The following is an 18,363-nucleotide window of genomic DNA, read 5'->3' on the forward strand; positions in this document are numbered from 1 at the left end:
TGGTAGAAATTTTACTTAATTGATCATACTAGTTAATGAAATTCTTCACTTTTTTTAAAGCACCAATGATACAATGAAAATAAAGCTGGGCAACTGCTGGTATGCAATGCACAATCACTAGTAGAGCTATCATTTAAAAATTTACCAGTACAATGATTAGATCACTTTCCATCACTGGGCAATTGCCCGGAATGTTGCATGATCCTAAACTTGAAACTTTAAGTCCTTGGCATGTTATTCACATTTCTTTTACAAGGCATTGGAATTATTATCTATATAGGGAAGAGTACTGATAAAGATTACAGCTTATTAGGAATCACTCTGAAGTCTGAACACCTAAATAACCAGTGCGCAAAATCATATAACCAAGTTTGGAGACAGGTCTCAGAAATCAGCCTTGTAATTGGTCAATTTCAAACACTGGTCACCAAACTGGGTTATATAACCTTGAAGTCAGTACTGTTGACAAAAGGTACATTTGGACACCAATGGGATTGTACAGTCTTCTTCTAGGTTGAGTGGCCACCAACTAATCCACCAGACTGCTACTTCCCAACATGGACTAATTTTCACTGAAATTTGGATTAATACAAAAAAAAGACACATTGAATTTATATTTGTTTTAATGTTGTTTTTTTTTTATACACAATGGAGACTGTGAACATTATGAATAATGTTGACAAGTAATTAACATAATATTGCACATTGCACTAACCCTAATCACAGTTTTACATGATCTATCTAGTATAAAATTATAAACATTCAAGATTTATGTAAAGAAATATGTGTTATATCATAATTTAATTATAGTAATTCCCCCAAGTAAGTAAAATAATTGCGACAATTGCTATGTTTATGATATGATTTCTTTGCTTCATTTCATTCATTTAAGAAAGTGTGTTTTGAAAAATGCCAGAATTATATAGTTCGGCTACACCAATCAAAATTCTATTGATGTGTCAGCTTTTTTTTTCTTTCTCTCGGACTTACAGAACTAAAATTGATCTCAGCTCTGACAAAAATCAAATATATCATGAAAGAGCAATCACATGATTAGAAATGTACTTTTTATGAAAAAATTTACTCTATCTATAAATATACCATTCAGAGACAACTTCCTGTTTCTGCATGTAAATACATAATGCCCTTAGAACAGCTTGATATCACTCATGATTACTTGTATAAACCTTTAAGTTTGTATTTCACTAACATCTAAATCTGCCAATCAAAGTTGAGTTCCATTTCTACACAGAATTACAAAGTAATATCTTTCATGTAAAAACCAGGGATATAATTAGAATGTAAGCTAGTATTCATCAACACTTCCAGTCTGAATCTGAGACATCATGACACAGGAAAACCTACTTTTTCCACCAGTGAACTTAATGAAAATCAATCTCCTAATACATTGTAATACAGTTATATCTCCAGTTTAAAGAATGGCTTTTAATTTCTGCATTTAGACAGTGTTATCAGCTTTTGTTTTTATAACATTGCATTATTCTAGTTCAGAAATAAACATAATTTAATTGTTTATGCCATCTTTAACTGAAATAAAAAACAAGTTCATACTGTTGTTTTCCCTTCCTACATGCAAAGCATGTAAAATCACCATCATGCAAACACAACAGAATACCTTTACTCTGCCCTGGGTCTTTAAGACTAGAATGCTTAATGCTTATAATTGTTCTACGTACCCTATGTAAATACAAAATGTAACAAAAACTACATCAATACAGCTCATGATGGCCTAATTCTTTGCTAAATATAAGGTGTATGAATGGGTAACTCACAGCTTATTAGATTTTTTATGCTTTTAAATATCACACTGAAAATTTTCTTTCTAACCACTGTTAACTTGTCTATGAAATTCTCTTCCATTCTACATATTTCTAAATGATTAGCAGTTTAGTTTGTAGGTCTCATATTTTACAGGTAAGATAATTACTTAAAGCAGTTATCTATATCACAAAACAACACATAACTGCAGGATTAAGTCCAGAAAATATACAAAGTCTGCAAATGGTAACTGGCTAGTTCTGTTAAAAAATTATGTCTTTTTTTTCAGTGCAGTGTCATCAAAAATTGACCAAATTTAAGTACCGGTAACTTTGGATCTTAAAACTTTGAAATTGAGTCATTATTAAATTCCCAATTACCAAAAAATCTGCTTTAAAGTTAGATTTTGTTTTGTGTTTATAGCATACATGTCGTATATCCCATGAACCTTCTCCCCTTTAAGCCCATTGTGCCTTTAAAACCCATTGTGCTTCTTAGTCAGAGGCCTAATGGATTGGTCTAAAAATACGTGTGGAGTAAAACATATGGACACACTTCCCCATAAAATTATGATGGATTTTCTCTGATGTGTAATGAAATCATCCAATAATGGCAGTACTGACGAGCCAAGACAGCAAGGACCATCATCCATCACCTTACTGTATTTTGGTGTGTATAGGTCGCACTTTTTCTACCCATTTTGCTGCCTGAAAAAGTTTCTGCGACCTATACGACAGAACATTGCCAGCAGAGTTTTTTTTCGAGCCAATTTTCTGACCGTAGCTCTCGCAAAATTACGTGCATCTGTTACGAACGAACAAAATGGATAAAAAATATCAATATCGGCGGCCTTTCAACCAATAGCGGTTACTTTCAATAAAATATATCGTAAATAACCCATACAGACTATTAAAATTACGAATTACTTTAATTCAAAGATGTTTTTGCAATTTCAATTACGTTTGTTTTTACTTTCGTTTTACTGGACGCCATTGACATGTACTCCGGGTTGGATAAAATCCGGACAGATCCGTCATCCATTCCAAACATTGTTTATACTAATTCTTAGCGTATTAAAAAACTTAAAAGATAATTTTTTACTTTTGATCTTTAAATAAAAGAAAAAAATCCAAAAAGAGATATTTTGTTAATCTCAGAATCAAAAGAACGCGATTAATTACATGACGCGGAAAGGTGTTATAATTGCTGTGCAAACAATTCACATTTAAACTTGCATAATTACAGAATGTAAACACAAACCGTCTGCTGCCAATTAGTGTCAAAAAGCCGCTTTTCTTTGATGTAGTCTGTTACCGATACTACTGTTGGTACGAAACGGTTGGGATCGAAAATAACACAGTCCGATTTCCACCAATCAGGTTCTGATAATAATTCAGTCCGCGGCATCAATATGGCCGCCGCCATAACTTTTTTGCCGGTAAATATTAAATATTGCTGGGTAAAAAATCCGAAACTTAACTGCGACTAATACGCTAGAACTTAAATTTTCCGACCATTTCCAGAGCAAAAATTAGATGCGGACTATACATTACCGCGACCTATACACCCCAAAATACGGTATTTAAAATAAATTAATTAATCATTTTAAGAAGAAAGCGCGTATGTAACACAATGTCCACATTGTAACATTTAGTACACATATAGCTCGGGATACTGAATGTCAAACACAGTGGCAGGTTTATCTGCAGCTCGTCTCAATGTTCCCGGACTGTCTGAACCTTTTGATACCATAGACAAAATCTCATTCAACTTGTTGTGGAAATGGTTGGACTGCAAATAGAAAATGTATCAGTTTCAGATACAAAACTTCAGTGCATGTTGTAAATATTTGTTTTTTTTAACAGGACAAGATTTTGTAGCATAGCTATATTTATGGTTTCCATTCCCCAAAATAAACTTTATTTTTTTAAACCTTTTCTGAGGATAAAAACCTTTTATACCAAAATGAAGTAAATGTAAAATAAATGCTTATAAGTCATACCTTTCAAGATTATAGGTTATCTGTTTTATATGGCAAAATCTATTCATTATTTGAATCAGGTAATTTATTAAAAATAAAACAACAAAATTTGTTAAGCAATAGTTTTCTCAATTCCAAAAATATGATACATTCTGATCTTATGGTCAAAGACGATTACATAGCTGATCAAAATGTACACTGATCGATCTGATTTGCCTAACACCAAGTATTCTTCAATTTCAATGATCTGTAAGACAACAGCCATACCTTTGCTTCAGACCTGGCAACAATTTCCTCGAAAGGTGCTGTACGGAATGTCTTGATGATCTCATGACGTCTTCTCTCCTCCTCCTCTCTCTTCACTGAACTATCTTCAGCTACAAACAGACACATTTAGTTCACATTAACATAAATTTCTCACTCTTGCAAAAAGTCATTTGTTTTCGGTATCTTATAACAGAGTCATGTATCAAGATGTACATCATTATATATATACATAAAAAAATTCAGTTGATATACGCCGGTAATATACCGACAAGTAAAATACAAAGAATCAGCTAAATCTTCCTCTAGCTTACCTTCAGTGTGAAATAAATAACAAATGAAAGTACTTTCTAAATTAAAACAAGAGGGCCATGAAGGCCCTGTATCGCTCACCTGACCTATTGACCTAAAGATCATCAAGATCAACATTCTGACCAAGTTTCATTAAGATATGGTCATAAATGTAGCCTCTAAAGTGTTAACTAGCTTTTCCTTTGATTTGACCAGGTGACCTAGTTTTTGCCCCCACATGACCCAGATTTAAACTTGACCTAAAGATCACCAAGATTAACATTCTGATTAAGTTTCAAGAAGATAAAGTCATAAATGTGGCCTCTAGAGTGTTAACAAGCTTTTCCTTTGATTTGACCTAGTGACCTAGTTTTTTAACACACCTGACCCAGATTTAAACTTGACCTATAGATCATCAAGATTAACATTCTGACCAAGTTTCATTAAGATAAGGTCATAAATGTGGCCTCTAAAGTGTTAACTAGCTATTCCTTTTATTTGACCCCCGTGACCTAGTTTTTGACCCGACATGACCCAGATTCGAACTTGACCTAAAGACCATCAAGTTTAACATTTTGACTAAGTTTCATGAAGATACAGTCATAAATGTGGCCTCTAGAGTGTTAACAAGCTTTTCCTTTGATATGACCTAGTGACCTAGTTTTTGACTCCATCTGACCCAGATTTAAACTTGACCTAAAGATCATCAAGATTAACATTCTGACCAAGTTTCATTAAGATATGGTCATAAATGTGGCCTCTACAGTGTTAATTAGCTTTTCCTTTGATTTGACCTGGTGACCTAGTTTTTGACCCGACATGACGCAGATTCAAATTTGTCCTAAAGATCATCAAGTTTAACATTCTGACTAAGTTTCATGAAGATATAGTCATAAATGTGGCCTCTAGAGTGTTAACAAGCTTTTCCTTTGATATGACCTAGTGACCTAGTTTTTGACCCTACCTAACCCAGATTTGAAATTGAGCTATAGATCATCAAGATTAACATTTTGACCAAGTTTCATTAAGATATGGTCATAAATGTGGCCTCTACAGTGTAAACTAGCTTTTCATTTGATTTGGCTTGGTGACCAAGATCATCAAGATTAACATTCTGACCAAGTTTCATTAAGATATGGTCATAAATGTGGCCTCTAAAGTGTTAACTAGCTATTCCTTTGATTTGACCCTGTGACCTAGTTTTTGACCCGACATAACCCAGATTCGAACTTGACCTAAAGATCATCAAGTTTAACATTCTGACTAAGTTTCATGAAGATACAGTCATAAATGTGGCATCTACAGTGTTAACAAGCTTTTCCTTTGATTTGACCTAGTGACCTAGTTTTTGACCTGACATGACCCAGATTTAAAACTGACCTAAAGATCATCAAGACTAACATTCTGACTAAGTTTCATGAAGATACAATCATAAATGTGGCCTCTAGAGTGTTAACAAGCTTTTCCTTTGATTTGACCCTGTGACCTAGTTTTTGACCCCATCTGACCCAGATTTGAATTTGACCTAAAGATCATCAAGATAAACATTTTGACCAAGTTTCATTAAGATATGGTCATAAATGTGGCCTCCACAGTGTAAACTAGCTTTTCCTTTGATTTGACCGGGTGACCTAGTTTTTAATCCTACATGACCCAGATTCAAACTGGATCTTAAGATCATCAATATTAACATGCTGATCAAGTTTCATGAAGATATAGTCTTAAATGCAGCCTCTACAGTGTTAACAAGCTTTTCCTTTGATTTGACCTGGTGACCTAGTTTTTGACCGCAGATGACCCAATATCAAACTCATTCAAAACTTTATTGAGAATAACACTCTGACCAAGTTTCATTAAGACTGGGCCAAAATTGTGACCTCTAGAGTGTTAACAAGCTTTTCCTTTGATCTGACCCAATATCGAACTCATCCAAGATTTTATTGAGGGTAACATTCTGACCAAGTTTCATTAAGATTGGGCCAAAATTGTGACCTTGGAGTGTTAACAAGCTTTTCCTTTAATTGGACCTGGTGACCTAGTTTTTGACCCCAGATGACCCAATATCGAACTCATTTATTGAGGGTAACATTCTGACCAAGTTTCATTAAGATTGGGCCAAAAATGTGACCTCAAAGAGTGTTAACAGTCAAATTGTTGACGACGGATGACAGACACAGGGTGATCACAAAAATCTAAGATACATATACAATACATGTATATATAGAAATGTGTAACTTACGCTATCCTTCTTCTGGCAACATCTCTGCTCAGTTTACTGGCCAGGTATTCCCCTATCCTGTCTAGTTTCTCTGGAGATGACAAAGCGTAGAATGTCAATTTATCCATGTTGTTCTTCATTAGGCCATCCTGTTGGAAATGGAGAGAAAAACATTAGATAAGGTCAATATCAGAATTCACAGGATATTTACCAATTTCAAGCCTTAGGAAGCTTGCAGTCTGGCAAATACTGGTTGATATACACTTTCTATCTAAATAAATCCCTTTACTCTGTACAAACAGTTCATGTATAGCCTGTGTTCTTCACAGCTGGGTCAGGATCCCAACTTAATTCATTTTTTGACACTGATGGATGTACCAAAAGTAAACAAAAGCTGTTGCTGCTAACTAGAGATGCAAAAAAATTGGCCTAAGTAGCTCATTCCTATTATTAGCTCGGGCAACCCCAGAAAGGAACAAAGCAAAACTAGTTGAACAAATTTAAGAGGTCTATACAAAGATGCTGCATATACCAAGTTACCAAGCTTCTCAAGAGAACCTGCTTCAAGTTATATTTTCTTCTCTACTTTTAGCTTTGACAGCCCCTTAACACGGCCAAACTGGACCATACAAGAATGTTACAGGCCAAATTTGATAGATCGATCAAGTGGTTCATGACATGTTGTTTAATGGTTTTACTCATTTTTAGCTCTGGCAGACCCTTTAAGGGGCCAAGCAGAACCATTTGGATAAACTTGAGAGTGGTCCATGCCAGAATGCTGCAGACCAAGCTTAGTGTAACTCTGACCTGCAGTTTTAGAGGAGATGTTTAAGTAAAAATGTTGATACAGAATGATGGATGACCGACCATCCACATATACTTACAGATAAGGTAAGCTTAAAACATAAACAGTAAACAACCCTCATGATTGACTGTTGAAAGTAATAGTGGAGCAGGATGTTGCAAAAATACTTCAGTTGATGATACAAGCATCAAATTTACAGGACAGTAACTACATTGCATGCGCTTTAACATAAGATCAAGGGCCACTTGAAATGATGTCGTTTTCAAGATGGCCGCCGCAAAAACAAAATGGCCGCCATTTTGTATTTACTTTTCAGTACTTTATTTGAGGCAAGCATGTAATACATTAAAACGATAGCATTTTTATGCCTCCAGCATCTACTGATGCGGGAGGCATATAGTGACTGTCCTGTCCGTCCGTTCGTTCGTCCGTCCGTCCATACGAGGTTAACTAAATGGGACCGTTTAGTCTTGCATCAATACCCCTTACTAGAATGACTTGATACTAATGCAGATGTAACCTGTGACCATTCCTCATCTTTAGACATCACCGGACCTGAGTTTGATCTTGACCTTGACCTCATTTTGAACTAAGGTTGCTTTATATGGGCCATCTCTTGGTTCATCAAATGGGACTGTTTCGTCTAGCATCAATACCCCTTACAAGAATGAATTGATACTAACACAGATGTAAACAGTGACCAGTCCTCATCTTCAAACATCACCTGATCTCATTTTGACCTTGACCTCGTTTTGGACTTAGGTGCAAAATCTATCGACAAGGATGCATCAAGCGTTTATTGAACGCAGCTCCTAGTTTTTATTTATACACTTTCGTTTCAGTTCAGAACAGAATACCAATCTGTAGTATTCATATTCTTTTACTTTGTAATCAATTTTGTATGACTATCTCATGGCTTTAGACATCTCACAACAAGTTTTTATAACTTACAGTTTTGTTTTCGAACAATGGTAAAATCTGAAGCACACCAACCAATATAAGTTTATTTGTCTACGCTATTTCTCAGCAAGTATTTGCCAGTTTTCAATCAAACCTTGTAATTATTATCAGTACAAAGCCAAGTTGCGCATGTGCGAAGCGGGTTTTATTTGGATGATTTTTCATTTAGTTATGGCCCTTTATTTTTCTTTCTTTATGTGTATATGGAAAACTTTTGTCCGCGCTATTTCTCGGTCATCATATGCGAGACTTTTATAAAACCTTGCGATTATCATTGGTACCAAGTCAAGTTGTACATGTGCAAAGCATGTTCCATTTGAATTATTTTTCACATAGTTATAGCCCTTTATTATTTTTTTCTATATATCTTTATGGAAACAATGTCCGCGCTACTTATCAGTCATTGTATGCCAGGCTTTTATCACACCTTGTTATTACAAAATGTACTATTATCATTGGTACCAAGTGTAGTTATGTATGTGCGTAACACTTTATATTTGAATGATTTTTGACTAAGTTGTGGCTCTTTATTTGTTTCAAATACGAACAGAGTTACACTGGATTTTTTTAAACATACTTTATATGTTAAGTATAACTAGTTGATGACCCTTGCTGATATAGTAAAATAAAAAAAAGTTGAAACCCACAGGTCTCCAAACACGACATAAACGAAAATGTTACAGGCTTGATTTGATTTGTGGTTATGGAGCCTGCATATCACAGAAACTGCCAAAAGACAAGATTAAAAAGCAGATTACATGGTCCCTTGACCATGACATTGACCTACTGACTTAATTTCTTCTTCTTTTTTTAAGATATTGCCATAAAATTCGAACCACTTGCACAGTTTTGAACAAACATTTCAAAACTGACTTTCAGTGACTTTTATCTTGACCTACTTTCTTTTTTTAAGGTACAGCAGTGAAATTTGGAGATCTTATACAGTTTTGCACAACCTTTTTTGTGCGTCTTTGTACATTTTCTCCTTGTACAATATACAAAGTAATGTATCATATTTTCAATAACTCTGTTCCACTGACAATAAGATGATGTCTGGGTGTATTCATCACCATTAGTGATACGTCTTGTTTTATCTGCACGAAAACTAAATAGTTCAGTTTTATTTTCAACGCATCTAAGAAAGCTATTCCATAGTTAAGGAGGTTTTCTATTAAATTCTTTTTGACATTATCAAAAGTTTGAAATAGAACATAAACAAAAGCACAGATACTTAAACTTACAATGATATATTCAAATTTGGTATCTGTTAATGCAAAGTATGTACTATTATAATTTGAAGGCCAAGGGACTATCCTTTTACCGCCTTCAATATATATTTTAACATTTTGCTGTATGGGATACGACTTGTTTTGATTTTTTGATGTTATTCCTACACCTAGAACGATTGTTCATCCAGTGACATGTAACTCTTGTGCGATCTGTATACCATCCGGAGAACTGAAGCAGCATTCTCCTTGGCTCGGCTTTCCTGAGATGGCACATTCCGTCTATTCGGAAACCACTCTTTAATCATGAGGGCGGATCAAGGAGTATTTGTTAGACTACAGTACTGGAGTTGTCACTGAACCCTATGCTATGTTACATGACATTATGAACTGTATCAGTGTACCCTTGTAGTATTTGTAGTTCATTCTATAAAATCGTTACATATATCATTTAATTAGTTTCAGCTGATAATTTAAGCAATGGTTCAGTATTGCCATGATTTGGAGACTGTTTCTCAGTGAAACAAAGTAAGAAATGAAGGATAGAACAGAGATGAAATTGAAAAAAAGAGACGTCCATATAAACCATATTAGCTTCTTTCAGGCCAATATCATAATAATATGCTTTCAGGTTTATCTGGGACCAGGATCTAATCAATAGTCGATGGTTATAGCATTGAAAGTAGAACACTCAATATTGGCCATGATAAGAACGTTATCTTAAAGTCTGGCGGTCATTTTAAAGATGGCGACCTTCTTAAATGGTTCGATATTTGGAAAAGGCAACATTAAAAATAAAACTATCAGCTTATGGGAACAAATTGATCGGGAAAAACATGTTATATCCCAACAAATATGATATTTTAGTAACTTACAGATCCTGATTATATGAAAAAATGCCTCAATTCTGGCAGCCATTTTGAAATTTGGAGGCCATCTTGAAAATGGATGATTTTTAGGTGGCCCTCGATCATTTTTGAATCTGGGCTATATGATGAACATTTAGTGTAAATTTCATGCTTGTATCATTAAGTGAAGTATTTCCGTAGATTTTCTCACTAAGCTGCTCCACTATAATTCTGAGTATTATATTTGGTCTCAAGTATGCCCTGACCACAATCATAAACAGTAGGGGTCATCTACTGACCATATACAATCGTGTAACAAAGCAATCATGCTTAATCCAGCTAGTAATAGGAAAAGTTTTTGTCTGACAGTCAATGTGACCTTTGACCTATTAACTCCAAAAACTATGGACGGTCTACTTCTGACCACAAGCAATACTTTTACATGCAGTATCATCTGAAAGCAGTAGGCTAAATTTTCACCATTTCTTATTGGTTAAGGACCACCAATTGTATTCCCATAGACTTCCATTATAACATTATGGTGTGTACAGCCTTTCATAAATCAAAACACGTATATCTAAGCACACTTTTTAAGAACTTTCTTAGTTCCACCAAAATATCGGATGAAAAACATATGAATAGTGATACTTTAAGTAAGTTTCATGTGAATGAGATGTCATCATGACCCTGTTTACATCATTGGCATGGCGGAAGAAATTAGTTTGATAAAACTTTTTTCAATACACATAAAATGTAGCAAATTTTGTCAAAATGTATAATTAAATATTGTAAATACAGCAAAAACATCAATCTTGAAAAAATCATCACTTCTTGGATTTGTTTACATGACTGACCAATCAGAACAGAGAAGCATTACCTTATTCCCAGGTATACACTTACCTAATTCCTAGTAAGTTCCTTGTACTTTTTTGAATTGGTGGTCTACTAACCTTATTCTAAGAAGTTTCAACCACTTTAGACCAAAGTGATCTGTAATCATTGGATGGAAATTGTTTTTCAGTCTCAATGTCATTCTTAACTAGACCTTTATGTATTAACCTCAAAAACAGCAATGGTCATCAACTGTCCACAGACAATCATCTGAGGAATTTTGACAATAACAAGCCCAAGCATTCTCAAGTTACTGATCAGAAACAAATAGACAGACTGACCTACTGACCAACAAAAGCAAAACATGTACCACTCTTCTTCCATAATGAGCATAGAAATGCATGACTGTGGACTGTTACGTTCCACAATCAATTACTAACATTTTTCAAGTTGGCTAACTAAAAGACTTACATTAGGATAAACCTTATTTTTATAATGATTACCCAAGTCTGAAATATTACCTCTGGATTCACAGGAAATATGTCATCTACCAGCCTCTTGTACCGAGGCCTCATGGCCTTACAGCAACCCATACATGCTGTAAACAGAAAATATACCTATATCTGATCAATATGCAGAACATAAGTACTATACAATTCAATGACTGATCTAGACAGGGAGTAAAGCTCCAACATTTACAGAATACACCTCCTTTCAAACACGATTCAGAAACAATATGGTTTATCATGCCTTCAGTTTTGTTGCCTTCAGTCAAGCCTCTGGATGGCTTTTAACCTTCTATAACAGGGACCAACAGATGTTACAGTCATAAATGTTTTCATTACTTTCTCAAATTAAATAGGAAATAATCTCACAAATTCAATGTAGTTTTTGGAAACATTTTCACAAGTTAAAGCTGTTCTGATGTTTGCACATAACATTTGGCACTATTTGACATGATTCCAATGGGAATGGAAACACTTTCTTTTAAGTGAATCAAATTAAGCACTGTAGACAGCTTTCTTACACGAAATAGTTCTGTCCCAGAAACAAAATTTATCCCTTTAATATCAAACAAGTATGTAAAAATGAATGCAGCTTACCATTTACCAAAAAAAAAAAAAAAGACATCTAATATGGTTAAGGAAGTGTCTAGTGGTATGGATCCGTACCTCTAGAATCTGATTCTACAGGTACAGATCTGTACCTCTAAAAAAGACTATTAGGGGTTGTCTAGGGGGTACGGACCTCATTTTCCCTGATATCTAGGGTTAATTACATCTTAAAATTTTGTTGCAAATGAAATACCAAATAAGACTTAATCAATATTCAGTTAAAACTCAATCTAAATGGTTTACAGATACCAGTGTTCATCCAATTGTTCCGAAATGTAAATAACTGAGAAATTCCAAATAAATATGAGCCGCGCCATGAGAAAACCAACATAGTGGCTTTGCGACCAGCATGGATCCAGACCAGCCTGCGCATCTGCGCAGTCTGGTCAGGATCCATGCTGTTCGCTTTCAAAGCCTATTGGAATTAGAGAAACTGTTAGCGAACAGCATGGATCCTGACCAGACTGTGCAAGGTTCACCCGATTGTTCCGAAATGTAAATAACCGAGAAATTCCAAATAAATATGAGCCGCGCCATGAGAAAACCAACATAGTGGCTTTGCGACCAGCATGGATCCAGACCAGCCTGCGCATCCGCGTAGTCTGGTCAGGATCCATGCTGTTCGCTTTCAAAGCCTATTGGAATTAGAGAAACTGTTAGCGAACAGCATGGATCCTGACCAGACTGCGCGGATGCGCAGGCTGGTCTGGATCCATGCTGGTCACAAAGCCACTATGTTGGTTTTCTCATGGCGTGGCTCATATACTATTCCGTGTTGATATAAACCGCTGATAAAAGATTAACTTTGTGCCAGTTCGATTCCTTGTGATTTATCAAAATTTGGTATTTCTCAGTTATTTACGTTTTGAAAGAATAATCGCCAAGTTTCCAGACTGATGTAATCTGTTTACTTAAAGTTGTAAAACTTGATGAACACACAGCGAAATACACTAGATGTAAATTATCGATAAATCCATGGTTAACTCTGCCTACTCGCCTGTCAAACTTCAACCAATCGTAGCGTTAATATCCCGCTGTAGTTTATCAATAATGATGTAGCAGCTTGGTATGTATACAGCGACATGCATAAAATCAAGAAAATGTGTGAATAAACAATCAACAAATATAAAATTAATTTATGGGTCAATTGTTCTTCGAGTGCAATTAACGGCAATGCTACAAATGCGGCTTGTTTAACAGAGGGGTATTAAGGCACAGTGCTCCAGCGGATCACTTTACTCTTTTACGACTGTGAAAAACTTTGTTTGCAGGACAAAACATGCAAATGCCGTGGGGGTTGGAGTGGGGCATCTCAAACTTACCATTAACATCAGGTGAATGCAGATTTAAGATGACCGTTAAGGCAGGTTAGAGTGTATTGTACCTGCACACAAAATTTTAACTAGGATCTTCTAAGTCCAAAAGGGCATAATTTGGCAAAAATGCATGTCAGAGTTATGGGACTTGATACTATCACCTAGATACATGAATATAACCCTAAAGATATGGTACATGTGAGGTTTCAATTCAATATCTGCATTAGTTCTGGAGAACTTCCATGCAAAACTTTAACCAGGATTTTCTAAGTCCAAAAGGGGGCAAGACGTTTTTCATCATCTCCATCACAGGCTGGTCTGGATCCATGCTGGTCACAAAGCCACTATGTTGGTTTTCTCATGGCGTGGCTCATATACTGTTCCGTGTTGATATAAACCGCTGATAAAAGATTAACTTTGTGCCAGTTCGATTCCTTGTGATTTATCAAAATTTGGTATTTCTCAGTTATTTACGTTTTGAAAGAATAATCGCCAAGTTTCCAGACTGATGTAATCTGTTTACTTAAAGTTGTAAAACTTGATGAACACACAGCGAAATACACTAGATGTAAATTATCAATAAATCCATGGTTAACTCTGCCTACTCGCCTGTCAAACTTCAACCAATCGTAGCGTTAATATCCCGCTGTAGTTTATCAATAATGATGTAGCAGCTTGGTATGTATACAGCGACATGCATAAAATCAAGAAAAATGTGTGAATAAACAATCAACAAATATAAAATTAATTTATGGGTCAATTGGTTCTTCGAGTGCAATTAACGGGCAATGCTACAAATGGCGGCTTGTTTTAACAGAGGGGTATTAAGGCACAGTGCTCCAGCGGATCACTTTACTCTTTTACGACTGTGAAAAACCTTTGTTTGCAGGACAAAACATGCAAAATGCCGTGGGGGTTGGAGTGGGGCATCTCAAACTTACCATTAACATCAGGTGAATGCAGATTTAAGGTGACCGTTAAGGCAGGTTAGAGTGTATATGTACCTGCACACAAAATTTTAACTAGGATCTTCTAAGTCCAAAAGGGGGCATAATTTGGCAAAAATGCATGTCAGAGTTATGGGACTTGATACTATCACCTAGATACATGAATATAACCCTAAAGACATGGTACATGTGAGGTTTCAATTCAATATCTGCATTAGTTCTGGAGAACTTCCATGCAAAACTTTAACCAGGATTTTCTAAGTCCAAAAGGGGGCAAGACGTTTTTCATCATCTCCATCACAGGCTGGTCTGGATCCATGCTGGTCACAAAGCCACTATGTTGGTTTTCTCATGGCGTGGCTCATATACTGTTCCGTGTTGATATAAACCGCTGATAAAAGATTAACTTTGTGCCAGTTCGATTCCTTGTGATTTATCAAAATTTGGTATTTCTCAGTTATTTACGTTTTGAAAGAATAATCGCCAAGTTTCCAGACTGATGTAATCTGTTTACTTAAAGTTGTAAAACTTGATGAACACACAGCGAAATACACTAGATGTAAATTATCAATAAATCCATGGTTAACTCTGCCTACTCGCCTGTCAAACTTCAACCAATCGTAGCGTTAATATCCCACTGTAGTTTATCAATAATGATGTAGCAGCTTGGTATGTATACAGCGACATGCATAAAATCAAGAAAATGTGTGAATAAACAATCAACAAATATAAAATTAATTTATGGGTCAATTGGTTCTTCGAGTGCAATTAACGGGCAATGCTACAAATGGCGGCTTGTTTTAACAGAGGGGTATTAAGGCACAGTGCTCCAGCGGATCACTTTACTCTTTTACGACTGTGAAAAACTTTGTTTGCAGGACAAAACATGCAAAATGCCGTGGGGGTTGGAGTGGGGCATCTCAAACTTACCATTAACATCAGGTGAATGCAGATTTAAGGTGACCGTTAAGGCAGGTTAGAGTGTATATGTACCTGCACACAAAATTTTAACCAGGATCTTCTAAGTCCAAAAGGGGGCATAATTTGGCAAAAATGCATGTCAGAGTTATGGGACTTGATACTATCACCTAGATACATGAATATAACCCTAAAGACATGGTACATGTGAGGTTTCAATTCAATATCTGCATTAGTTTTGGAGAACTTCCATGCAAAACTTTAACCAGGATTTTCTAAGTCCAAAAGGGGGCAAGACGTTTTTCATCATCTCCATCACATAAGGCTGGTCTGGATCCATGCTGGTCACAAAGCCACTATGTTGGTTTTCTCTGGCGTGGTCATATACTGTTCCGTGTTGATAAACGCTGATAAAGATTAATTTGTGCCAGTTCGATTCCTTGTGATTTATCAAAATTTGGTATTTCTCAGTTATTTACGTTTTGAAAGAATAATCGCCAAGTTTCCAGACTGATGTATTGTTACTTAAGTTGTAAAACTTGATGACACACAGCGAAATACACTAGATGTAATTATCAATAAATCCATGGTTAACTCTGCCTACTGCTGTCAAACTTCAACCATCGTAGCGTTAATCCCCTGTGTTTATCATATGATGTAGCAGCTTGTATGTATACAGCGACATGCATAAAATCAAGAAATGTGGAATAAACAATCAAAATATAAAATTAATTTATGGTCAATTGGTCTTCGAGTGCAATAAGGGCAATGCTACAATGGCGGCTTGTTTTAACAGGGGGTATTAAGGCCAGGCTCCAGGGATCACTTTACTCTTTTACGACTGTGAAAAACTTTGTTTGCAGGACAAAACATGCAAATGCCGTGGGTTGGAGTGGGGCATCTCAACTTACATTAACATCAGGTGAATGCAGATTTAAGGTGACGTAAGGCAGGTTAGAGTGTATATGTACCTGCAACAAAATTTTAACCAGGATCTTCTAAGTCCAAAAGGGGCATAATTTGGCAAAATGCATGTCAGAGTTATGGGACTTTACTTCACTAGATACATGAATATAACCCTAAAGACATGGTACATGTGAGGTTTCAATTCAATATCTGCATTAGTTTGGGAAACTTCCATGCAAAACTTTAACCGGATTTTTCTAAGTCCAAAGGGGCAAGACGTTTTCATCATCTCCATCACCTGTTGCTTTCAAAATAAACTAGTCTGGTTTTTGATGCTGGCTTCAAATATTCGTGATGATATACAACGTGATAAAAATTATTTGATGCTATTGATTCCTTTTATAATTGATCAAAATTTAGTTATTCCGTTATTTACTTTTGAAAATTAATGCAAGTTTCGCGAGGTAATTCAGAACATTTTTTTGAATATTGGTAAAGTTATGACGTAAAAAGCACTTGCCCAGTTGGTCCAGTATACAACCAGGTCCACTTGTCTTATCCTATATCCTATACAGTAACTCGCCAATGCCAGTGGGTGAGTGGAATTTTACACCCCTGTATATATTGTATAATGATACTAATGTATCATTACACCCCTAGTTAACAATCGGGTGGATGCTGATATCTGTGAACTATTTAGATTAAACTTTAAGGTTTTAGGTGAATATTTATAGTTAAATTGTATTTGTTATTTCACTTTCAATAAAATTTAAGATGTAAATAACCCTAATTATCAGAGAAAAGGAGGTCCATACCCCTAGAAAACCCCAACATGTTTATCCAGAGGTACGGATCTGTATATCTCTAGATTCAGATTCTAGAGGTGCGGATCCGAACCTCTACATACTTCCTATCGTTAATAGGCAGCGAAACACTTGTTTCCTTTGGTCTTATCACTATAATCAGCAGAGATGATTCATGGTTCAATGGGTGATAGCTTTGATCATCCAAGAAGAAATTTTGTGAAAATATACCAGTCAAACAACACGGACTTGTTTAAACATGGGAGTCTCCGGTATTTATTCCAAGACTTCTATTTGGATTGAATAGTTAAGTAAACCCTGGGAGAGAAAATACTAAGGTCCCTACTGGGGCTCATGATCCGTAGGAGGATACTCTAACCACGTCGCTAAAGGGTTATCCCAACAGCAAGGCTGTTGGAAGTGGCCTATAAACCTACCATCGCTACACTTCTCCCCTTTACTTAATTTTCAGAGCTCACTAGTCTCCAGATTGACCTCCATGCTTACCGCATGAATCCGTCAAACATCCTTGTCGCCATTTAAGTAAACCCTGGGAGGGAAAATACCAAGGTCCCTACTGGGGCTCGAACCCCTGACCTTGTGATCCATAGGCGGACAATCTAAACAAGTCACTAAAGGGTTAACCAAACAGCAAGGCTGTAGGAAGTGGCCTATAAACCCAGCTACTATCACTACAATTAACAATCTTTTGAGGAGCGACCATTAGAAAATATAAATTTGTGTCAGTTAAGATATGGTAGAGAAACACTGGGACAAAATGCCTTACCAAAGTAAATTAAGATATAGTATAGAAACACTGGGACAAAATGCATATACCAAAGTAAAGAGGGCTAATGGCAGGATCTGCCTGGAACGAGTGAAGTCGTACAGTCTCAAGTTATGCTTAATTGTAAAACCTAATGACAAGAATCCGTAACATGCCAAACTTGTCAGCAATCTTCTTTATATGTAAAAGCAATAAGAACATGTATATGACACTTAAGTACCCATTTTTGAATGACTTACCCATTTTGCAACAAAATTATTATTTTGACATTCTTGAGTTACCTCCCTTTATTTTAAACTACGGCTACATGAATTAATGAAAGAATGTTTCATCTACTAATGTGATTGGTTTTACTTGTATCTGAATAA

At 35.8% G+C, this 18,363-nt stretch overlaps 1 protein-coding gene and 1 long non-coding RNA gene across 3 annotated transcripts; both read right to left on the bottom strand.

Annotated features, from left to right (window-relative positions):
- Positions 1-605: 605 nt before the first annotated feature.
- On the bottom strand, positions 606-4,341 carry LOC128555557 (protein EFR3 homolog B-like). 2 transcript variants are annotated; one of them, XR_008370162.1, is made up of 3 exons: positions 4,028-4,341; positions 3,357-3,570; positions 606-2,434 (listed from the first exon to the last, which is right to left on the bottom strand). XR_008370162.1 is itself a non-coding variant. In XM_053538200.1 (2 exons), the coding sequence occupies exons 1-2, from the start codon at positions 4,151-4,153 to the stop codon at positions 3,430-3,432; spliced, it is 267 nt and encodes an 88-aa protein (XP_053394175.1). In that variant the 5' UTR covers positions 4,154-4,337; the 3' UTR covers positions 3,086-3,429. The 2 variants fall into 2 exon arrangements, 1 of the variants encoding a protein (XP_053394175.1); XM_053538200.1 differs by lacking the exon at positions 606-2,434 and having other exon boundaries at positions 3,086-3,570; positions 4,028-4,337.
- A 2,212-nt stretch (positions 4,342-6,553) lies between these two features.
- LOC128555559 (uncharacterized) lies at positions 6,554-18,349 on the bottom strand. Its single transcript, XR_008370164.1, has 3 exons — positions 18,235-18,349; positions 11,725-11,801; positions 6,554-6,682 (listed from the first exon to the last, which is right to left on the bottom strand). It is a non-coding gene; the product is annotated as an uncharacterized LOC128555559 (long non-coding RNA).
- Between the last annotated feature and the right edge of the window lie 14 nt (positions 18,350-18,363).

Source organism: Mercenaria mercenaria, chromosome 3 (assembly GCF_021730395.1).
Source record: "Mercenaria mercenaria strain notata chromosome 3, MADL_Memer_1, whole genome shotgun sequence".
Taxonomy (NCBI): Eukaryota; Metazoa; Mollusca; class Bivalvia; order Venerida; family Veneridae; genus Mercenaria; species Mercenaria mercenaria.